The sequence below is a fragment of the Sphaerodactylus townsendi genome, linkage group LG01, assembly GCF_021028975.2.
Source record: "Sphaerodactylus townsendi isolate TG3544 linkage group LG01, MPM_Stown_v2.3, whole genome shotgun sequence".
Taxonomy (NCBI): Eukaryota; Metazoa; Chordata; class Lepidosauria; order Squamata; family Sphaerodactylidae; genus Sphaerodactylus; species Sphaerodactylus townsendi.
This window is the reverse complement of record NC_059425.1, coordinates 120,684,338-120,709,075: the sequence shown is the minus strand read 5'-3', so window position 1 is coordinate 120,709,075 and position 24,738 is coordinate 120,684,338. Positions and strand designations below refer to the sequence as shown.

Genomic DNA, 24,738 nt, shown 5'->3' with positions numbered 1-24,738 from the left:
CTGATGGATCAAAGTAACAACTGTCTCAAATTGCAAAGATAAGCCATCATTCACAAGTGCTGTTTTGCCAACATAACCACAGTTCCATTTTAAAAAAAAGTTCAGTGAGGAACATACAACATTAAGGGCTACTGATTATAACTATTTCCCACTGTCCTGATCTTTGTTCATTCTGTGCCTGGTGTTTCAAGAGGTCTCCTTTTCACCAAAAAGTAAAAAAGATACATGGGTATTGTATGCATTGTATGGCATTGTATGGGTGCAGTATATATGCATAGTATATGTGCTCCCCTTCTACAAAGTGCCATGTACAATTACATCCCATTTAGTCTTTCTGGCTCATGACCTCTCATGACACTCTACTTCATTCCCTTATCTGCCCTTCCATGCGTCTCAAATCTCAGTCTCAAGTGTGTGCATCAGGCTCCTTCAGCAAACCATAGTCTGATGGATTGTTTATAGACAGCCTCGATGTATCTGAGTGCATAGGCTCCTGTGTTAATGATACTGTAAAGACATGAGGTTCAGGTGCAGGGCACAGCCAAGACCCCCTCCCTTCCATTTGTTCATTTCTACCTAAAATAAATATTTGCACAGGCTGTAGGTGGACAGCTTGTTTATCTCCATTTAGACTACAGTGCGGTAGGAATCTGAGTTTCATTGTCAAATATATGCTGCACTTTTTTGCCTGAAGTAGTCAACTCTTGGATAAATGCTAGATGTACCTGAGATGGAAGCTACCGTGTTTCCCTGAATATAAGACAGTGACTTATATTAATTTTTCCTCCCAAAGATGTGCTATGTCTTATTTTCAGAGGATGTCTTATTTTTCCTGTGTTCTGTTCGTCGGGCATACTTCCAAACAAAAACTTTGCTATGTCTTACTTTCGGGGGATGCCTTATATTTCGCACTTCAGCAAAACCTCTACTATGTCTTATTTTTCGGGGATGTCTTATATTAGGGGAAACAGGGTATGGTGATCTGAGGCAAGTATTGGCTTTTGTGAAGCTATATGTTTTGTTTTTCTGTATTTTTGTAATTTGTGTTTTTGGTTAGAACTGGAAACAATACATTAGAAAGATCAGAGTCCAGAAACACATCAAAGAATAAGTTTTGAGGATCCCTTATTTTGACTCCTGAAATCTTACACTTCTGGAAAACTTAGACCAGTGCTAATACCCAGCTGAAACTACCAGCTGGAAACAATACAGACACTTTAATGTTGTGGGAGAAATGCTGAATAGTGAATATTCATAACCTCTGGAAAGAACCCCCCCCCCAGCAAATAAACAACACTTTTGCCTGGAATGGGAGATTTCTTGTAGTTCGTAAACCCTACATCAGTGGTAGCGAACCTATGGCACGGGTGCCAGAGGTGGCACTCAGAGCCCTCTCTGTGGGCATGCACAAACGGGGCGGGTCTGACTCACCATAGGAGTTGGCACAGTCCTGTGCCAGTGGGGGTGCTGATTCCACCTGCACAAGGGGCAAATGTGCTGGTGGAGGAGACAGATATGTGGGATGTGCCATGAGGCTCCATTACACCCAACTGCAGAAGCCGCTGCCATTCCCAGCCCCAACAACACAGAAAGATGTGATGGCATCGCTTGGGGTTTCTGAGGGTGTGCCAGGGGATGGAGCTGACCATAGTTGGTTTCTGCTGCGCTCCCAGCCACTGCATGTTGACACAGCCAACCCCAAATGTACACCACATTTTTCGTAGCATACGTCCATTTTGGCTGGCAAGGGTTTGCCCTTTATTTTTGGGTTTCCTGCACCATGGAGAAACCCTCTGGAGGTGGCAGGACAGCAGCAGCACTATATCCTGCAGCCTGGGAGGTCTGTGTTGGGCTGTTAATAAAGAAAACTGTGATTTAAATCTTATTGTCTAGTGATTTCAGTCATTATTTAAATCAAGTCTACTCTGGCATGTAGTGATGGCCACAGGCGTAGACAGCTTTAAAAGGGGATTAGGCAGATTCACAGAGGATAGGTCTATCAGTGGCTATTACCCTTGCTGACTAAAGGGAACCTCCATCTTCAAAGGCAGTAAACCTCTGAATCCCAGTACTAGGGGGCAACATCAGGAGAAGGCCTGAGTTTTTATGACTTGTTGTTGAGCCTCCAGAGGAACTGTTTGGAAACTGTGAGACAGAATGCTTGACTAGATGGATGTTCTGTTTCAGGGCTCTTCTTATGTTCTTAATGCTGCTTGCTGTTATTCTTCTGGCAATCTGATTTAAGTTCTTCTTCAATATATGAACTTTACTCAAGAATATTTTTTAATGGTTCTAGTTACATGATCCAGCTAATTTGTTTCTTCTGCTCTCGAGGGCTACTCTCATAATGACCTCAAGTGCAATGAAGCACCTTAAGTCTTCTAAAGAAAAGGCAGCAGGGGATGGGGGAGATCTGGAAAAGTCAGGCACTGAAATTTGACTCACATAGCAATGATTTATTATAGAACAATGGCAGTGAAGTGGTCTGAGTGCTGTTATGGTCTGCTAGCAATGGGAAGGCCCAATTATGTGAGGTCAAGCATTAAGTCAGTCTTTACTTTCTCACAGGTCTATTTCTGGCAATTCACTTTTGTTATTTATGGGTTACCTTTCAGTCCTGCCTGTACTGAATGTTTTCCTTTGTTGATGAAAGGGATCACAATGCCATCCAGCTTTGCAAACCTCATGATTGCTGCTGTTGTAATGACACGGATGGTGATTGACTCAACCAAGGGAAAGCCTTTAGGAACTTTTTATTAAATTAGTATCTACTATCTTAATTTTTGCCTTTACCTGGGAGAAAGCTCGGTTGCTGGCAATGAGGCTTGCTTCTGAGTAAACCCTCCTAGGGTCGTGATTCACCTGTTGGAAGAATTGCATGGTTGCTTCAAAGCAAAGCCACCGACTACCACCAAGCTTACTCCTGAGTAACGCGCACCTTGGAGCCAACCGTTTTTCTAAACTAAAACCTTAGTATTCAGGTTAAATTGCCATATATGGCACTTTGCAATAAATAAGTGGGTTTTGGATTGCAGTTTATACATATAGACCCTGGATTTATTATAGACCCAGGAGGAGTTTAGCCACTAGCTTCATTAAGAAGTATCAATTCCCAGTAGATCTAGAACAACAAAAAACCTTAGAAATCTGACTAATTCAAATTGCTATAACCATAACTGGGATTATGCAAAGAAAAGAATATCTTTTCTCTCAGCATATACTTAATTTAATAGCTAGATATAGCTTAATGGTTAATGTTGACTAAAGGATGCTAGCTGGAATGACCTACGGCTACAAGTGACTGGTGGCATGCTCTTATGCTTGCTTTGATGAGGACTGAAGACAAATATGAATGTAGCCAGTAATGCCTGGATTTTTTTTTAAGAAGAATGCAGCTTGGGAAGCTCTTAAAGCATTCAGTTTAATTTATGGTGAAACTGATACCATTTTAAAGACTAGAGCTGAGTCAATATTTGTGTGCTCCTCCATATTTTTTCTGCTTATTTCTTATGAATGCAAATGGCAATGAATATATGTCTGTACTCTCCTTTTTCAAGAAAACGGATCCTGCAAAAGGATGCCAGTGGCATTCTTACCACTTGAGAGTACCTTGTGCCTTTGCCTGCTCGGATCTCAGAAGCTAAGCAGGATCAACCTTGGTTAGTACCAAGGAAGTCCAGAGTTGCTAAACACAGCTAATGGCAAACCACCTCTGAATGTCTCTCACTTTTAAAATCCTGCAGGGGTTACTTTAAGTCATATGTGACTTGACAGCATTTTCCTCGCTAACTTTTTTTGAATGAAGCACATATTTGTGAGTTCTTCTTACATCTTTAGTAGTGTTCCTATCTTGATTATCAGATGTGTTACAATCAGATGTGTTATATATGTTACAATGTGACAATGACAGCATGCTGTGGTGGTGGAGGGGTGCTAATGTGGCATTTTAAACAGAATGTCTTAGCTGTTACAGTGGTCAAATTTAGTTGCATTTACTTTGGAGAGTCTCTCCTATTCCACATAGTTACACCCTCTCCTCACCCAACTGCAAAACAAAATACCATTCAGCAACAGAGCCTGATTTGGAGATGGAGCTGATTCCAATATAAACATTTTTCAGTGAGGCGTTCTTCAGAAAAGTGCACACTCATATTTTCCATATACAGTGGGAAAGACAAAGCCTTCGCTTAAAAGGCATTCTTTCCCACAAAGGCAAAAACACTATTGCGGTCTGCAAGCTTTTGAGAATATAAATAACTTCTGGCAGAGCCGTAATCATAAAGCATGTCATATGGTACAGTACCCTTCCATTCTCCTCAAACCTACCAGGTTTGGTGCTGCTGATAACCTCTTACCTCTTATTTTACTGGGGTAGAGGAAGAAGGAATGTTTCAGCAGCACTTACAGTATTTTACATGAAAGTGCTATCACAGCTTTTATATGGGGCTCCGCTTTATATTACTACGAATAAGATTATGCTAGAAAAAGTGCAATCCAAATTTTTAAGAATTATATTACAAACTACACCAGGCATCTCTAATGCAGCTATTTGCTTAGATACGGGTTTAGTTACAGTGGAGACAAGAATATGGATTGCGGCAATATCTATATGGTTGAAACTGCTCTTTCTTAGGAATGGGCTTGTGCATTTAATGTTAGTGGATTCCTTTACTTCTCCATGGAAGAAGGCTGTGGAGCAGAGATTGAGACATTATGGTTTATCACACCAATTTCTGCTATCCATGAATTATATTCAAGCAAAGTCAGTTGTTAAACAACGGATTTTAGATGGAGAGAAGCAAAACGACATAACCAGGATTAGGAATCCAATTTATGACACAAGTATGTTAAAGACGGTAAAGATGATGTCATATCTTAAGCAACTGAGTAATCCTGAAGATAGAAGAATTTTTACCCTAATAAGACTTAATGTTTTTCCCTCTGCTGTACTTGAGTGCAGATATAGGAAACTTCCTCTAGAAGATTGTGTTTGCCCTTGTGGGGATGGGAGCATTGAGACATTAGACCATATCCTTCTCGATTGCAAATTGTATAGAAATATTAGAGAAGGCCTGATGAAGGAAATCTTGGAACGATTTAGAGGGAGAGATAGAAATATTCTTCTATCACTCATCCTTGCCGACAAGGATCATAAAATGACTTTTAAGGTTGCTAAATTTGGAAGAGCGATATATAATATTAAGAAAGCTGCTGGGAATAACACTTAAGGGCTGGAATTTTGATACATTTATAAATATATATATTTAAACCTATTATGATAAGCAGAGAAGAGTTAAATTTTAAGGAATTTTAAGATAAAGTAATAATATATATGTTTTAGTAGCAAATAATTAGTGAGGTGAGTAAGATATGATGGGAATGTGATAATATGGTGTACATGGATATTATGGCTGTATTTTTGGATTGCCCACCTAAGGAATGGAATTTTCAGGTTATTTTATGTAACTGTATATTTTATTGTATGCACTATGTAACAGCAGAAGGTACATCAGATTGTATATAGGAATTTATGGAAGGATTGGTCTTTGACCGCATAAAATGAATGCACCCACAGACAACCAGGGGCAACCATTGCTACTGAAGGGTGAGCAGCGCAGCAAAATAGACTTACGTAGCCTGGCTGACATGCTGCAAAACCGAGTGCAATGATTGGCTCCCAGCCGTAAAGGTGGGAGGAGCCAGGGTAGCCTCAGAGGCATACTCTCCCAGTCCAGCCCTTCCAGTGAGACCCAACAAGACGTGGTGGTGTTTAATGGTGTCTACAGCGTAAGGCCCGAGGAAGGAGACATTCTAGCTTCGCCTCTTCCTTCCTTCTAGTGCTTTTACTCTCCTTTTTAGTCTCCCTCTTTTTCACTTTCTCTGTTTTCCCTTTTCTGGTTGTGGCCGGTCTCCACGACTTGCTATGGGGCAGAAGCGGGCCAAGAACAAGGAGCCACCCATGAGGGGGTCGCTGCCGAGGGCAGAGCTCGAGCCCTCACTCAAGCAGGGTCAGGGCTCAGACCGGCCAAGGGACGTTGAGGCGAGAGGCCCGGTGGTCCGAGCGGATCGGAGCAGCTGAGCAGTGACTCTTGGCCTTGGGCTTGTCCCCTTTTGGCAGGGGCAGGCCGGCGGGTCCACCGGAGCAGTCCTCCCCGGCTGGGGAGTCTCTCCCCGCTGCCTCCGAACGGGCCGGACCGGGCTCCCCCAGGCCCGGTCTCACCGGTGATTTGGGCCCCGATCCCGCATTGGTCCGGAACCTGGCGGACACTCTGCTGCACCTTTCCCAGGCCCTCGGCGGAGCGGCCGGCGAAACTGGGATCGCCTTAGGCGTGGGCGAGTTGGAGCCCCAGTGGCCGGCCCGGCTGCCGGCACGGCTGTGAGCTGATCATCGCAAGTGGAAGTGATTGGAGGAGATTCAACTTTCGCCCTGCCCGGTCAGCGGCGTCCCACATCAGTGGATGCATCCGTCGACCCACCTGAGCGTGAGGGCAGGAGGGAGGGAAGCGGAGTGCATTCAGTTCCCGGTCTTCCAGGCGGTCTCCCAGCTCTTCATGCGTCGGGTAGGGTCTACCCGAGGGATGGCGGCTGGCGCGAGCTAGCCGAGGGGAATTCTGGTTCCAGGGGGAAAAGGTGCCCGCTCTCCCACTTTGGATATAAAGCGCCAGGCGCTTAGAGGGTGGGGAGAGCGCCATCTCCCGGCCTGGCCCAGGGCGACCGCGGCAACCCTTGAGTTCCCATCTCCCCAGGGAAGCTCCGGGAGCGGGCGTTAGATGGGTACCTACGTTGATATCTTTAAAAGTTCCCTCTGGCCGGGGAAGGGGAACATGGCAGCCGGGAGGGAAGGCTGACAAAAAGCACACAGGGACAGCTGACATAGCGCAATTTCAACAACTGGCTGCTGGGTTTCACGGAATTTCTGGCCCTCATCCGGGCTGCCCCACCCCCTCCGGGCCTGGCGCGAAGCGGCCCACATGGCTAGCGTGCTGCGGGCCCGGGCTCTGGCCCGGCGAGCCTTGTGACCATAGCTCTACGATGAGACCATTAGCAAGAATGCCACCTCCCACAAGAAACGTTTCCGCTGGGATCTAATTCCGCGACCAAACCTGGATGAGTGGTGGATCAGTCTACCATATGAAAGGGGCCGCGGAGCCATCTGTCCCAGAAAAACCCAGCAGAGCTTACCCGGGGTGGGCGGGGGCAAAAGGGCTTTGTTGGGAATTCAACAGAGGCGCTTGCCAGCGGCCCAAGTGCAAATTTGAGCACATCTGCTCCAACTGCTCTGACAGCCACAGCCGGATGGGCTGCCCCAAGCCGGCTGGTCGGTCTCCCTTTTGAAAGGCCCGGTCCCCCGGCGCCGTGCCCTCCCTAAAAGAAGCCGGTGGCCAGGGCAGCGCTCCCGCCCCCTCCAAACACTGAACTTCACGCCCAGCTGCAGTCCTTGGCTCCCACACCCGTCCAGTTGAAGGTGCTGCTGGAGTGGCTACAGCTTTATCCTGACAGGTGCTTTCTTGCGCGCATGCACAGGCGATGGCTTCTCCTCGGGTTTCAGGATTCCCTATACAAGGCCCCCGGAGGGAACCCTATCGAGCAAACAATTTGCAGAAGTCAGTTAGGTGATCTCCCTGGCATGGTGGCTGACAAACTTGACAAAGAAATCAGGGCCGGTCACATTGCTGGCCCTTACAACCTCCCGCCTCTCTCCCAGCCTCAGGGTCTCCCCATTTGGCGTGGTGCCTAAGAAGACCCCGAGGGAGTTTAGAAGCTTGAGTCCAACACCTCTCTCCACCCCGAGGCCGATTCCAGTGAACCATTTTCACACTTGAGCCCGAGGTCTGCTTTCAGTCAGGTATGCCACCCTGGGCGAGGCCATCGTTTCCATCAGGCAAGGCAGGCCCAGCAGGTGCCCACCAAGCAAAATGTGACATCCCAGTAGTCCGCCTTCCGACTTCTGCCCATTTCCCCCCTGGGTTTCGAGCTGCTGGGCATCCATTTCCAAGGCAACTGAATGCGTGGACAAGGCCATGCCCATGGGCTGTTCCTTTGCCTGTGCTGCTTTCGAGACCTTCAGCACTTTCCTCGAATGGGCTTTCAGGCAGAGGGTGCCCTCCGGGCTGGTGACCCATTATTTAGACGATTTCCTGTTCATTGGCAGGCAGGGCACCAGGGGAGTGCAGGTGTGCCTTGCAGACTTTCCAGGCCCTGGCAGCTGGGCTAGGGGTCCCCACTTGGCTCCCGGCAAGGCGGGAGGGCCTTCCGCGGCCCTCAGTTATCTGGGCATCCACCTGGACATGGTCCTGGGCACGTCATCCCCTTCCCCTGCAGAAGACAAGATCTTGGCCCTTACCACCCCTGCTCCAGTCCGTGCTCCTCCTACGGAAATGCAGGAAGTACGCATGTGGGTGCAATGTCCTTACTGGGGCACCTGTAATTTTGCCACCTGCAGGGTGGTGGCAGCCAGGCAGAGCGTTTTGCTCTCAGCTAGTGAGGTCCTTGTCTGGTTTGCAGATCTCCTGATCACCACATCCAGGGTCTCTGGGGGCCTGAAAGAGGACCTACAGGTCTGGTTGTCCTTCATCCGAGGCTTCAGCGGCATTTCCCTGTGGCAGACACCTCTGGAACCTGGCCTGGAGCTGCAGGGTGCACTCCTGGCGCCTCCGAGGGGCTTTTTTTTTGGCTTCCCGGTGTGTACCACCAGGGTCAGTGGGCTGGGGTCTCCTGGCCTTCGGACTGGCACTCACTGGAGGCATCACCAGGGATCCTCCACCTTTCTGGAGCTGTTTCCCATTTTGGTGGCCCGGTACATATCTGTGCACGACCTCTGGCAAAATAGAAGGGTACTTTTCTGGGGTGTGACAACCAGGCTGTGGTGCTTGTGTGGTGAACAGGCGGTCGAGCAAGTCTGACACGTGTTATCGCGTCTGGTTCGCAACTTGGTTCTCACATGTCTCACTTATAACATTTCTTTCCAAAGCTGCTTTTGTTCCAGGTTTTGCAAAATAGAGATTGCTGATGCCTTGTCTGCCAGCCAGCGGGTGGATCGTTTTCGCCGGCCTGGCCCCCGGAGCGAGGCAGTTCCAGGCGACAGTGCCGGCGTCCCTCTCTGGAGACCTTGGCAGCGAGACATCATCACGGGTGTGTTTTGAGCTTCGTTGGCACCGGCCCGCCGCGCGGAGCCAGTGCGAACCCGAGCCGTGCGCGTGCTTCGGGCCTACGCGAAAGCGTCCAAGGGAAGCCCTGTCGCAATGGCGTGGTGGACACGGGCCTCCTGCCAGTGTCTGGGGTACAACTCCATGGGCGGGGATGCACCCGCGCGCTCCATGGGGGAGTGCATCTGGCCCGGTATCGCCTTTCATTGCAGGATCTCGGGCTTCCCTGATGTCACCAAGTCGTTAAGTGGTTCGCCGGCTGGTGGCGGGATGGCATGAGTGGAGCCCAGACAGAGGGACCTTAGGCGCCCAGTCACCAGGGAGGTGTTAAGGGCGGTCACCCGGGGGGGAGCTGCGGCGGGTGTCGCGGCGTCACCGTTATGAGCGCTTGCTTTTCTCAGCCGCTTTCCACCTGACCCACCACGGGGCCTTCAGGCCTGGGGAGCTAGTTGCCCAACCAGGGACCTACCGTCCAAGCGCCCGCGCTCCAGAGGGAGCACCTACGTCCTGTCCGGGGACATGGTGCATAAAGTGGCCTGACCCATTCCCAGACTGACCATTTGGGGAGGCCGAGCGCCTGGAAGTCACCATGCCAGTCTTGCCGGGCGACGCCACCTGCCCCCTCACATCCCTCATTGCCTGGCTCCGGCGCTTAGGCCAGCGGGTGGGCGGCATGCTCCCTAGTGCATGAGGTGGTTCCCCCCTCACCAGGTTCCAGATGCTGGCAGTGTTCCGAGCGTGCCTGGCCCAGGCTGGGCTGCCAGCCACAGAGTTCAGCCTGCATTCCCTTCCAGGGCGGGGGCCGCCACGTCCGCAGCTCAGGAGAACTGACCCAGGGGAGGGACATGGGCAGGTGGAAGTGCGAGGGGCTTTGAGCGACCACATTAGCCCACATCTGACTTGTTGATTCCCTTCACGGTGTGCCTCCAGGGACGCCGCGGAGCTGTCTATGCGACAGGAATTGTGGGTTGTGGGAGCGGCCACGTCAACAGAGCCGGGGACTACGCTGGAACTTCTGACTGAGGCCTGGCATCTCCGGACTTCGCTGAGCGCGCGTAAGAATTTCCTGGATGGGGCAGGGGCACATGCTTTGGCATGAGCTGGAACCCAAGCTCATCGAGTACATTTTCCAGCTGGCCACACCCGGACCTGCACCTAAGTTTATCCACCCGCAAGGGGAGGAGGATCTCCCTGCCAAGTCGGGCTTTTGTCTACGTTGTGCGGTGGCCACCTGCGCTCAGGAGCTTTGCCAGGCATCGGCCTGGCGCGGCTGCTGGTCTGGTCCGAGTTGCTGCAGCGGGTCCACTGGAAGCGGAGGCCGGTGGACCTGACGATGGACAGACCTGCAGAAAAGTCAATGAAGGCGGCCGCCAGGTGTGAGGTGCTCTCCCTCGGGGGCGCGGTGGCGAAACCACTCTGAGATCACAGAAGACCTTTTCCAGCGGGATGGCGTCCACGCCTGTCCCAGCGGGGCATGGACTTATAGCTCCGGTCGGTTCAGCGCACTCTCCCTCCGCTGGTTGGTAGAGACAGGCTCAGGCTTGAGGGAGCTTAGGCGGTGAGCACAGGGGAGAGCAGCTTCGTGGCGAGGTTTGCAGCGATTAGCCGCACATCTGGGGAGAGAGCGAGCCTTCCGGCTGGGGCTCCCCAGGCTTGTGCCCCTGTTAAGGGGCGGGGGGGTGGTGAACCCAGCAGGCTGGCAGGCCGGCAGGCGAGGGCTGCTACCCGACACCCCTAGGGAGTAGAGGTTGGGTGGCGGGCCCATGGGCGGCCGTTGGCTCAGCCGATTGCCCGACACCCCAGCAAGCACGGGAGGAGGACGGGCACAATGGGGCGACTAGCAAGAACCTTAGCCGGTGCCGATCTCCCTCAGCATGGTGAGAGGAAAGGTGGAAACAAACAGGAGTGTTATCTCAGACTTCCCTTCCACATGGTAGTCCCATGTTATTGGGATGTGATGTGCGACCCGTTTGCCGCCCAGCTCTCTTGTATATAGTTATGCTGTTATGTTTTTTAAGATATTTAATAAACGGAACATGACCCATTCCTTTCAATACTATGCGTTGTGAATTGTGATTATTGAGCAAAGTAAGTCTCACCATCTGCAGCAATAAAATTCATTCATTTACCTCTTATTGATTTTTATACAAAAAAAATAAGATTAAAAGATTTTATGCAAAAAAGATTATGTACATACTTGTATTTTATCTCTTAAGATGTACTAATAAATGTGTACTTAGAGGATATTTCAGAGGTTACACTACATACAAAATGACAATTGGGCAGTTTGTATTTAATTAAACATCCCATTCCTTAAATATCAAAACGTTTTAATGTGAAATAACAGAACTGCATTTAAAAAGTCAGACATTTGCAATCAATAGTAGTATAAGAATAAATAGTAGTATAAGTACAGAAGCTCTGTGACTTGGCTGATTTCAAAGTAATATGTGGAATTTGGGTCTTCATAGCATTCTTGTCTTATCTACCATTCAGGGCTTCCAAGTTCCTCTTTGCCACCAACAATATTCAGCTCTGTATGTGTCTAGTTCCTGTGTTACATTTTCTTCCTTCTCCTGAATCCTTGGTGTATAATATATATTTTGTAAGCATTAAAATGAATTTACCTTCAGCTAGACTTTCACAGAGAAAAGAAAGTGCTTGTCTGTTTAGAAAATATCCTACCTGGGCCTTTGTTGGGGATCCACTGACCCTGATGTTGGCATCCCTGAGGCAGCAGTGGTTGTTAGGAGCTACTTGCTCACTTGAGACAGCCACACTCTCAGATTAGGAGCCAGCCATAGCTTGCTTGACACACTGGGAGAAAGGTGGCAAAGCTAAGTGAGTGGGAAAGCTTGCCCATCAGCTGGGTGAAAAGACCATTAGGGTGTTGTGTGGTTTCCAGGCTGTATGGCTGTGTTCTAGTAGCATTTTATCCTGACATTTCGCCTGCATCTGTGGCTGGCATCTTCAGAGGATCTGATGGAAGTAAAGCAAGTGGAGTATATATACTACTAGAAAATGCTACTAGAACACAGCCATACAGTCTGGAAACCACACAACACCCCAGTGATTCTGGCCGTGAAAGCCTTTGATATATTAAAAAGACCATTAGTTTGGCTATTAGAAGCAGAAACACTTGCCTGGGGATCACATAGGTTTGGTGTCCAAGGTGATGGGGGAGGTAGGCCAAGACCCAGATGAACAAGGAAGAGGGACGTGATTTGTATGTCCCATGAGGGTTATCTGAAGCTAAGGCAGTAGTCCCTATCAGCTCCTGGGACCCAAGCACCAAGAGAAGAACCTTAGATGAGGCCAGAAGATAGAGTTGCAAACCTCCAGGTGGTGGCTGGAGATCTAGTATTAAAAGGCAACAGAGACAAATTCTCCTGGAGAAAATGGCCACTTTGGAAGATGGACACTATGACATTATCCCCCACTGAGGTTCCTTGCCTCCCCAAACCCCATCTTCAGTGGTGAGATTCAGCAGGTTTGCACCACTTTGGCAGAACCAGTTGTAAAAATTGTGCTTGTAAACAACCAGTTGTTAAATTATTTGAATCCCACCACAGGAACCAGTTGTTAAATTATTTTAATTCCACACTGCCCATCTTCCTCAGGCTCCTCCTCCCCAAATCCATAGATATTTCCCAACATGGAGCTGGGAACCCTACCAGATGAGCTAGCAGGGTATGGAGGAAGAGGAAGATCAGGATGAGAAAACCCTCCTTTCTGAAAACTGAATTCTTTGGGAAAAACTGGACGAGAAGTCTATGGAACCACCATCCCATGGGCACAGTTCTATCTAGTACAGTCTCGTGTTCTTGATTGGCTAAGATCAGTCATATTACTAGTGATTTCCCAGGTGGGGTAGGAGTGGAGTGGCTTTAGAAATTGGTATGGGCCCACGCTGGCATGTTAGCTCACCATGCTGTTGTAAGTGGCACTGACGCCTGTGGGGAGGGTAAACAGGGAGGCAGGCCCAACCCAGGAAGGCCTGCCATTGAAAGAGCTGTACCAGCTCTTATTGATCCTGAAGATTGCAGTTAGCTGCTCTGAGACTGCTGTGGCAGGGTAGAGCAGGTTAGAAGTCGAATTGATAAACAAACAAATAAATAAGGTATCTTTGATTGATCATCATGTCTATGATAAATTTTACATGCTGTGTATTTACTATAATAAAATAATCATCCTCTTTTGGCTGAGATCATGCTATGAGATAGAAAGAAGTCCTAAACAGTGTGGGAACTGGCACCAAGTCAGAAGCAGATGGCTGGGGGGGGGGGGGCAATGGCGGAGTAAAAAATATGACCAGTATTTGTACTGAGGTAGCATTTAGTCCTCACCTTGCTTCATTGCAGAGCCATACCAGAGTGCATTAAGAGTTCTAAACTGGATGGCAAATACTTTGCAGGCTCTCACATACTTCTGCCTGGGAACATGTAACGACCCAAAGGACCCCCAGAATATTATTTATATATATTTCTGCTTTAAAATCATATTGGCAAAAGCCAGTTGCCAAAAGCACTCCTATGGGTGTAGGTAGCAGCATGTCAAAAGGTCAAAACTACTTTAACAAAAGCTAAGATAATGAGTTACTCCAGCATAACTTGGAGGCCTCATTTGAGTCACTAGAATGCTTGATTACCACACCTTGCTATAGAAACTGTTAAAGCCAACTTGCTATCAGATACTGTCATTTCCCTATCTCTTCACAGGGAACCCAGGTCAGCAACAAATAAGTTACTTCTCTGCATTTCCTTCCCTTTGGCCAGTGAGCTCTCCTAAAACCACTTATCCCATCCTGAATCAATCAGCCTCATTTCAAATCTGAATGCACTGAAGGCAGAGACTGTAAGAGATACTATGCATAAAGACATTAAGAGCATATGGCCCCCATTGTCCACACTTGAGGTTTAGCAGAGTAGATGAGATGACTAATGACCTCAGCACCCCAAAGGTCCAGCGTAGGAAATTCCAGAGGATTTAGGAAAATAAAACTTTAAAACTCACTTATTCCCAGCCCTTCCTGGGCAAGGGGTATAAAAGTTCAGTTCACCTAACACATGTGCTCAATTCTGGCCTGTGCCTCTCTTGGACTGGTTGGGTTGAGACACGATATCGTCCTTCGCCTGGATTCAGATGCTGGTCATTTGAAATCCTTGCCTTCTACAAGATCTTCTTCAGCTGAATTTAGGTAACGTATTACCCTGAAAATCCCCCTCCATTTCTATCATCCAATCCCCCTCCATTTCTATCATCCTTTCAAACCTGTTTATATCCTAGGAAACTTGAATGTATGTGCCTTTGTGTCTTACTGAGTGTGTGTATTTTTAAACAAATTTATATAAAACATTTAAATTCAATTTGGACTCTTGCTTCTCTGTGGAATATTCATTGCCAGAATTCCTTCCCCGTATCATAAAGTCTAAAAGATCTCCTCTTGGCCCCTCTCCTGATCTGCCAATGTGAGTTCATTCCCCCTTGCTACTTTTAAAAACTATATGTGTGCTGTTACACTTTTTAGCAGCTGGTGGAGAATCCTATCCCAAATCCCCTTCCCCTGTTAAGGCCATAACAAACACATTTTTCAGATTCTAATAGATGCCATCTTGATGTCACATAGTTTTGCTACCTAATATCATTTGCTTTTTGAGTTTAACTGATTTAAGGCTTATGAATTAGTAGATGATTTTCATCAAAACTTTGACAAGTATTATAAGTTACATTAGCAAACATCTGCAGTGTAACTTCATCTCCACACAAAGCAATTTCCCAGAAGGAGAAAAATAACATCAACAAATTCAATGTGAAATACTTTACTGGGTTTTAAATACAGCCATTAAGACACCAAACAACTCTGGCTGTGACCGTATAACATTCCAGAGCCAATTCCTCCATTCTGTAACTCCCTAGAATCTAAACCTAGAACCATGAGTCACTAGGATAATTATGAGAAAATCATGGGATTCCCACTATAATTTTCCTCAGGTCATGTTTATTTAGGGAAAGAAGCAGTTGCTCGGGAGAATCAGCAGGATGTCTAGGACATTTAACTCTTCCATCACTTATTTTGGTAAATGTTCTCTGGTTGTTTTAAAAGTATTTTCCCAGTTATTTTACAAAGCTAGAAGTGAAAATTGTAATTACTGGAGTAGTTAAGGAACTCTCTCTCCAGTGTGCTGATTCTCCCTGATAAATGCTTCTACTCATGTATTTTCCATTATCCCAGCAAATGTGAGAAAAGTCTACTGAAATAAAGTCTATTTTTCCCTTAGTATTTGGGATTCCATTAAAAGTAACACGTATTCCAAAAGTTACCATGACATACGGTTCTGTTTGTCCTATCTTCATGTTTCACCCCAGTTTTCCAGGTCTGCATTTTATTGCATGCATCTCTGGAGAACATAAGAACATAAGAACATAAGAACAAGCCAGCTGGATCAGACCAGAGTCCATCTAGTCCAGCTCTCTGCTACTCGCAGTGGCCCACCAGGTGCCTTTGGGAGTTCACATGTAGGATGTGAAAGCAATGGCCTTCTGCGGCTGTTGCTCCCGAGCACCTGGACTGTTAAGGCATTTGCAATCTCAGATCAAAGAGGATCAAGATTGGTAGCCATAAATTGACTTCTCCTCCATAAATCTGTCCAAGCCCCTTTTAAAGCTATCCAGGTTAGTGGCCATCACCACCTCCTGTGGCAGCATATTCCAAACACCAATCACACATTGCGTGAAGAAGTGTTTCCTTTTATTAGTTCTAATTCTTCCCCCCAGCATTTTCAATGAATGCCCCCTGGTTCTAGTATTGTGAGAAAGAGAGAAAAATTTCTCTCTGTCAACATTTTCTACCCCATGCATAATTTTGTAGACTTCCAATCCCATGTCCCCCCTCAGGCGTCTCACTCTCCAAACTAAAGAGTCCCAAGCGCTACATGCTTTCCTCATGGGAAGGTGCTCCAGTCCCTCAATAATCATCCTCGTTGCCCTTCTCTGCACTTTTTCTATCTCTTCAATATCCTTTTTTTGAGATGTGGTGGTAGGGCAGAACACGATTACTCCAGGTGTGGTCGCTGCAGTAACTTTATATAAGAACATGACAATCTTTGCAGTTTTATTATCAATTCCTTTCCTGAGTTATCCCCAGCATAGAGTTTGCCTTTTTCACAGCTGCCATACATTGAGTTGACATTCCCATGGAACTATCAATTAAGACGCCCAAATCCCTTTCCTGGTCTGTGACTGATAGCACTGACCCCTGTAGCGTGTATGTGAAATTGAGAGGTGGTCAATTGGAGTGAAATTGGAGGTGGTCAATGAAGACAACAGCAGCCACAATAGAAGGGCTGTGGTGTGAGCATGTAGGGAGCGTGTCCTTGCTTTCTCTTGTGCAAGCTCAGGCCCACATCATTTGAACAACCCTGTTTCTTTTAAAAATGTGAGGAACCATTACTATTGGAAAATAAGCAAACATAAAACATCAATTAATGTAAATAAATATGCTTCTCCACCTGTCTCTTCGAGGGTTGTCAGGTCTGGGTTGGGAAATGTCTGGAGATATGCGGGGGGGACAGTCTCAGGAGGGCAGGGTTAGGGGAAGGGAGAGACCTCAGTAGTATGTAAGGCCATAGAGTCCACCCTCTAAAGCAGCCGTTTTTCTCCAAGGAAACTGATCTCTGCAAGTAGAGATCACTTGTAATCTGGGAGACCCCCCAGGACCCACCTGGAGGTTGGCAACCCTCTGTCTCCTCTAAGGTGTTTTTTCTTATCTTGAACAGACTCATACTTTTAAAAAATAGAATGACATGTCATAGCTAAAAAAAATAACACATTGCTTTAAGAATTTCATACAAGTTATGTTTCCAACATGTTGCTTATGTCCAAAGGATTTGCCAGGAAAACTGCAGGCATTGATTAAACACCACAACTGCTTGTTTATGTTTCCAGTATGCATTCCCTCACTATATAATGTTTCGCTGTCCTGGTGGCAGCCTACCTCGGAACATTCTGTGAACTGATTGTGCGGTTCTCATGAAACCACTCTCTATAAATCCTGTTGCTGAGCATGACTAATACTCTGTGTCTGCTTGGAAGAGTAAGAGGCCCAAGTCAATATTTGGACTATGAAATAAATCAATGAGGATATTATAGGAAAGTTCACTGATTTCTGTATATAAAATAAATGCCATCAAATGGCCACTTTATAAACTTCATACACAGGGAAATGTATTTTTAAAATATTGAATAACTTAACCATGTCCCTGTAAAGAGGAAATGGGTCTGGCCAACTGGGGAAGCGACACCAAAAAATGTGCTCCACTCTTTAGGGACCAGCCATTCCCTCCCTGTGCGTGGGTCCCCTTTCCTTCTTTGCCAAATAGTTCAGAAAATAGCAGTGTTTGCTTTCTGTGGCCAGAAGGCTGTGGCCCATGCAGAAATACACATGTACTTCCCGCCATTGTGCAGCAGATGACAGGCATGAGATTGGTCACAATGGAAGGTGTTTGGGTGGCTGCAACATTATGCTTCACACACTGATCCCTCTTATTATTTCATTGCTGCTTAGCAGCGAAAGTGGTGGGTTCTGCCATCATATTTGCTGCTTGATAGAAAGAAAGACTTGCATTTTATTTAGGATCTTTGAAGTACCCAACTGGGAATATGGCCAACTACTCAACAGGCATGCCCTTAGCTTACAAATACTTTAACAGGACAAACTTCATTAGTGAATGAGTATATATTTTTGTGGCATCAGATGGGAAGAACCTTTTCTAAGCCACACAGAGAAAAGGTTTAATCATTAATTTGAAATAACAGGCTATGACCTCACCCCAGCCATTTGAATTCTCATAGATTTCAACAGGAGAATTAAACATTTGCTTAAGTATTTCCTTTTAAAACCAATGGGACCTAAGTTTTCAGGTGGAATTGCTCATTGTGTTTCTGTGTTTCTGTGAAATTAAGGACTTGTCTGCAGTACAAGGTTGCTTTGGCTCTGTATCAATGCAAGTTTGATTTAGATTTTAGATAGCCTATCATGATGAAAATATTTCTGAATCTGTGCCACTAGAACAGTGCAAATGTGGTTCAAGTTGAAATACTTAAAAGAATACTTGAAGTTCCTTATCAAATATAATACCTCTTTCAGTTTTGGATGAATTGGGGCTGTAATTTTAGGTTAGCCTAGGTTCCTTCTGATTGCGTGGTGGGTTTTTTTGGGATCACCCTGAGTAGAATAACATTACACTACAGCATAGATTTGTGTAAATGAGATGGTTCATTAAGGTGATCATTGGTCGAATCCCCACTACTGTCTTAGCCAGGTTTCAGAACACAAACTAACCAGGTTTGAGGGATGAGCTCCCCATTGCTTGCGTGGCAGATTCCGTTTCTGGCACTCGTTCTCCTCGTTAATTCGCGTTCTGGCAGGACCTGGTTGCAAGTGGCATAAACCCCCATTAACACGGTTTAGAGCTGATCCGAGGGGAGGGATGAGGATTGAAACTGTGACTCGTTTCCCGCCCTGGAGTGTGATGCGGAATTCGGGCAACCAATCAGTGCTGCAATGCGCGCACAGCCTTTCCTTGCTTTCATTTCCGCTTTTGCGATCGGCCAGCAGAAGGGGACGCAAACGTTAAACAGTCAAACGTGTAATTTTGAATCGTTAATGGTTTATACATGTAATGCTTAACTGTTTGCACAGTTAAACAGTTAAACGTGAAACTTTTACATGCTGGTTTTTTTATCACGCCCCTACAATGTACATTTCTGCAGTGGGAAAAGGTCCCGCCCCATCAAGGCACGCCAGCCAATCAGGGGAGACCGGCAAAGCGAGCTCGCCTGGTAGTGGGGATTGCTAAGAGTTCTGCAAACAGATGTGTCTGCTGTGTGCTTGCTGCAGTGGGAAGGGAGAAACTCTGATGAAGAGGACACAGTCTCACAATGAACAGGTTTGGATCTGCGTGCAAATTTCAAGTGGGGATTCGACCATTGTAAAAACTGCCCATTTGATCTAGATTCCCTGAAAGCACCCAAGGAACAGAACAGATTAATCTCTTAAATCAGATATTTGTGTCAACAAGCAACAGTTATAAACCTATTTTCCATATCTGAGTCCATCACATTTATGAAAACACAATTTCTACCTTGAGGCTGCTCTCCTACTGATGGTAGAAAACGCTATCAAGTCACATATGACTTATTATGACCCTGTAGGGTGTCTAAGTCAATGGATGTTCAGAGATGGTTTGCCATTGCTTACTTCTGTGCCACAACCAGACTTCCTTGCTGGTCTCCCATCCAAATACTAACAAGGGCTGACCCAGCTTCTGAGATCTGACAAGATCAGGCTAGCCTAACCACATGAATATGACAGAGTGGTAAAATATTTGTACAATATCTAAGCTGGGGTTGCCAGGCCCGACCTAGAAACCAGTGTGGGAGATCAGCTAGAGCAGTGGTGGCGAACATACTCCAGATGTTATGGACTACAATTCCCATCAGCCCCTGCCAGCATGGCCAATTGAGGGATATAGAGGGTAGATGTCAGTGATTGCATGACATAACTCCAGGAAAACCCATGTGACATCACACATCTCTAGGTGACATCTTTAGGAATGATCAGAAACCCTATGGTTTTTAAATTCAGAATGTTCTTTTGGTGTTCACCAGAAGTGACATCAATCTTATATACAAATCATCAAAAACTCTAGGTTTTACTGTAGAGTCTCAGATGATTCCTAGGGAAGCATGACATAATGTCCACATTTTCCTGGAAGTGACATCATGCCATTGCTGATAGCATTAAAAAAAAAATCTTTTTCCTGATGGTTGCTGCATTGCTGACAGGCAAATCCTTCTAAGAGCAGGAAATGTTCTGAGCTGGAAACATTCAGCTTCAAACCAAGGTGGTTTTGTGGTCAGAAACAATTTTAAGATTGATGTATATTTATTGTCAAATGTATTAGCATTAATGGGAGTTTGCTGTGCTGAAAACATTCTCATTTTCCAGTTTTATTGCCAAGGTCAAATTTTCTTTCTTTCCCATGACCTTCATTGTCTCTGTTTGCCTCCTACTCTGCATCACATATTCAGGAGATGCTACTTTTCTTTCCCCTTAGAGTTATTTTCTCTCTAAATTATCATTTTTTTTAAAAAAAAGTATAGTTCAGTTCAATCTAAACTAATCAAGTTGTTAAGAAGACAGTTCTCAACAGAAAGCCTGAAGTAATTCCCTGGTTTTCGGTATGACTATATGTAATGTTATTATTTTTTGCAAAAACTGGAAATATATTCTGGGTTTCCCTTCAAGTGTTCCCTCAGAAAGCAGAAATTTCTTTAGGGTTACCATCATTACGCTGCACCTTGTAATTTCATGCAGATTTAATGCAGGAAATCTAGGCCTAGATTCTGCTCACTTACACACATGAAGGTCTCGCTGAAACCAGCACATTGTGTTCGCAAGCCATGGAGATACTCCAATAAATGACACCCACTTTGTCTGGTTAAAAATAGAGCCTGATACAGAACTAGGGTCACAGCCTCCAAGTAGTGGCTGGAGAACTCTTGCTATTACAACTGATCTCCAGGTGACAGAGATCAGTTCATCTGTAGAAAATGGCCACTTTGGAAAATTTAATCTATGGCATTATACCGCACAGAAGTCTCCCCCTTCCCAAACCCCATCTTTAGGATTCTCCACTACAGGTTGGGGAATACCTGAAAATTTTGGGGGTGGAGCCTGAGGAGGACAGAATTTGGGGAGGGGAGGGATATCAATTGAGTCTAATACCAAAAAGTCCATTTTCTCCAGATGAACTGATCCCTGTCTCCTGGAGATCAGTTGTAATAGTGGGAGATCTCCAGCTACCACCTGGAAATTAGCAACCATACCCATCCTTAGGCTCCTCCCCCAAGTTCTTCACATAAATATTCAACCCAAAGCTGCCAACCTTATATAAGGCCCTGAATGAACTGGACTATACACATAAAGCTCCTGGATATCTGAGGTTTATAATTCATACTGATACTTAACTGCACTTAACTTCCCCTTGCATGTACAAGGTACACCACTTTCCACAGAAGTAAAATGGGAATCCTGCTGTGCTTGTCAGTGTGTTTGTGCTTCCAAACAATTGCTAGATGATATAAAGATGTGGGAAGGTTTATACATTTGTGATCTGAGAAGATAATCCAGAAATATCTTGTCATATACCCACAAATTTCCTTTAAATGTGTAAACTCATAGCATATTATAATATTATATAGGAGAGAGTGACTTGTAAATGAGATGGCCTCTGGCAGGTATAGCTAAATGATAGGATCCTGGGCCACAAGCTCACGCTAATATGGATGAGTTCCTAACTGAATGCATAATCACAGTAAAAAGTGCAGAAACCCACCAAAAACTTTGTACTCCTGGAAAAAGACAGCAAGCCCAAATTGAAAACACAAGACCCTCTTTCAAAATCTCATTAGAAATATAAAGGCATGAAAATCTTTGTTAAAGAATGATAGAGAGTTTTGAAAGAATGAACTGATAAATGAACCCAGTTGAAATTGTGCTCTGTGGATGGGCCTCTTTTGTTGTTCTTGCAAGAAATCCAAGCAAGCTAACATGATTTTGTAACACTGCTGCCTATTCAAAGGAAGCAGAGAGATATGTATGTTTTGGAAAGAACTGAAACGTATTTTCTAGTCTTACTTGAAATGCCTTAAAATCCTCAAAATTCCACATTCACACTTCAGAACATTCAGAAGATTACATTAACTTTAACCATATGGAGACATTAAAAAAACAGAGTGGGGGAGAAGAAGCATACACAAAGGAGAAAGGTCAACAGACAGAAGAGTTACTGTACCTTTGCAGAAGGCAACCAACTTCCAATAGCTACAGTCTCTTGCTGCCCTCTGATAAGTGTGTCTTCTTGGCTACCGACCGCTGAGCTACCTTCAATGTCAAAATGAAAAATGTTGCCCTCTGTTGAGGCAGAGCTTAAGGAAAAATATTCCAGGAAGAAGAATATAGGAAAAACCAGGGGCCAGGGCAAGATCAAAGCCATCTCCTCCCCTTACATCCAACAGTGATCTTGCAGCTTCTTAGTACTTGTTTTTTTGCTTCTGCTTTAATCAGCCCCCCACTACTTTAGTGGCGCCTCAGTTATTGTAACTTTCAGCTTTCCAGTTTCCAGATGTGGCACTTCTAAGGCAGTTTTAAAGCAGATCCTTATTAAAGGAGTGCCTTTGCACTCTCTCTCCCGCTCCCTCCCTCTCTTGCTCTCTTTCTGAGCCTGTAGCTCCTCTTTCTCCCTAGAGGCTCCAGCTGAATAACATACAGATGGGCAGTGCTTAACCAGAGAGTGTCAAAATGCAGATTGTATTCCAGGAAAAGTACCATGAGCTGCACAGCCACCTTATCTTCACTCTGTCAGGATACAGTGTGCCTGTGTATTTAATTCAGAGCTCTGGCTTCCTTCAAGGCTTCCTTATCACCACTCCCTTTTCACCTTTCCACTTGAGACCCACACACTCAAACTTAGGTCATGTTCATATGAAAATCAGACTTTCCCACAACTGAAATCAGAGCAGTCTGAGACAGTCAGCCGTTGTAATGATATTTAGCAGTCCCATAAAATGCTGGATAAAACACGATTAGCAGTCTGTGATCCAGGAGAACAGTAGGAAGAAGGGATTCTCTGCACCCCACGAAATATATTTTCTTTTGAGCAAAAAAATCAAGTTCACAAAACTTTCTAGAGCCTGCTTTACAGAAATATGTGCAGTTTAACACATTTAATTACCCTGCCCAGTTTTTCTCATACCCACATCCCATCATCATGTCTGTCCATAAAAAAGAATATATTCAGCACAGTTTGGGAAAATGACTTCATTAAGCAAATGCATGAACTTTTATTTACAAAGAACATCTTGTTTTCTTGTTCAGGACAGAGATGCTTTGTGAGATCCTTGAAACAAGGCTCTCAGTGTATAGGAGGCCGCTCAGTATATTAATGGGAGAAGGCCCTGTATTTTTCTGACTAAAGTCTTTTGCAGATGGCATTGGCAAGGTAGAGTAATGTTTCAACGGCTTCTGAGAAATTTGCCATCTTTTTTTTGTTAAACACTGTAGTAACTACCTGAAAAAGCAAACTAGGAGGGGCAAAAAAGACCATGGAAAAGGTTTTCACATCCCAAGACCACTGACCCCTCCTGCCCACCCTCTGGCCACCTTGGCCCCTCCTACTAAGAAGAAAGGAGGAAGAGGCAGCCTGCCCGCCCAGCTGGATGGGCTCTGTGTCACCTTTGCATGAGGGCTCCCTACAGTGGCAAAGGCAAGCCACACAAGGGTTGGTTGGTTTCTACCTAGGACTGACAACCTCCAGGTGGTAGCCGGAGATCTCCCGCTTGAAAACAACCTGATTATAACCTCCAACTATTACAACCTGATCGGCTGGACAGCGAGGTCCTGAAGTTAGCCTCGTCTGTCAGAAGTCTGGGCATGACCTTGGACTCAGCTTTGTCACTTGAGGCTCAGGTCTCCAAGATCACCCAAGTGGTCTTTTACCATTCGCATCAGGCACAGCAACTGACTCTGTATTTCTTTTGTTCGGACTTGGCCACAGTAATCCATGCAATGGTCACCTCCAGACTGGATTATTGTAACTCGCTACACATTGGCCTTCCTTTGTCTGTGACCGAGAAATTAAAACTTGTCCAAAATGTGGCAGCCAGGATTCTTTCTGGAACATCAAGGAGAGACTGGATTACTCTGGTCTTATACCAACTTCACTGGCTGCCAATCGAGTACCGGATCATATTCAAAGTATTGGTGATAACCTTTTAGGCTGTGAGCGGTCTTGGACCTGCATACCTAAGGGACCACCTCTCTCCATATTGCCCCCTTAGATTCCTCCGCTCATTGAAGGGAAACTTACTGAAGATCCTTGACCTGAAGGAGGTCCAACTGGCTTCCACAAGGGCCAGGTCTTTCTCAGCCCTGCCCCCTATCTGGTGGAATAAGCTCCCTAGTGAGATCAGGCCTTGTGGGACTTGAATGAGTTCCGAAGGGCCTGCAAGACGGAGCTTTTTCACCAGGCATTCCCATTTAGCCAGCCAGCCTGAACATTACTGGGCCTTTCCCCACTTACCTTAAGCCCCGCGCTACTTGAGGAGAGTAGCGCGGGGTCCCCTGGCACTCCCCATGAGAGGGGCGGCGACAGCGCAGCTGCCCCGACACTGCTGCTGTTGCGCCCCCTCAGCCCTTGCCAGCATCCTCAGAAGTAGCTCTTGCAAAGGGCGCCTTTGATGACTCCCGCACAGAGCCCGGAGAGGTCGTGCAGGTAGAAGACGCCTCGGGCTCGAGGTTAAGGAATCCAGTGCTACTGAGAGCAGCACGCGGCATAGGGGGGATGGGGAGAGTGGGGAAACGCCCACTATCACTGGTCTCCCATGGGGGAGGGGGGATTGTCGCCATCTATGGTTGGGTTGTTCTTTTTAATTATGTTCTGTGGATTTTTACTTTGTATTGGTTCTGTATTGTTGCCGCCTAGAGCCCTGTTGGGAAGGACAGGGTATACATATAAATATAAATAAAATC

General features: G+C 46.0%; 1 protein-coding gene across 1 annotated transcript in view; it reads right to left on the bottom strand.

Moving 5' to 3' along the window:
* LAMA4 (laminin subunit alpha 4) overlaps window positions 1–22,444 on the bottom strand; it is a 125,632-nt gene extending 103,188 nt beyond the window's left edge. The window contains exon 1 of the mRNA XM_048492533.1: window positions 22,004–22,444. Within this exon, the coding sequence (XP_048348490.1) occupies window positions 22,004–22,204 (201 nt within the window). The 5' untranslated portion in view covers window positions 22,205–22,444. The remainder of the gene's footprint in view (window positions 1–22,003) is intronic.
* Between the last annotated feature and the right edge of the window lie 2,294 nt (window positions 22,445–24,738).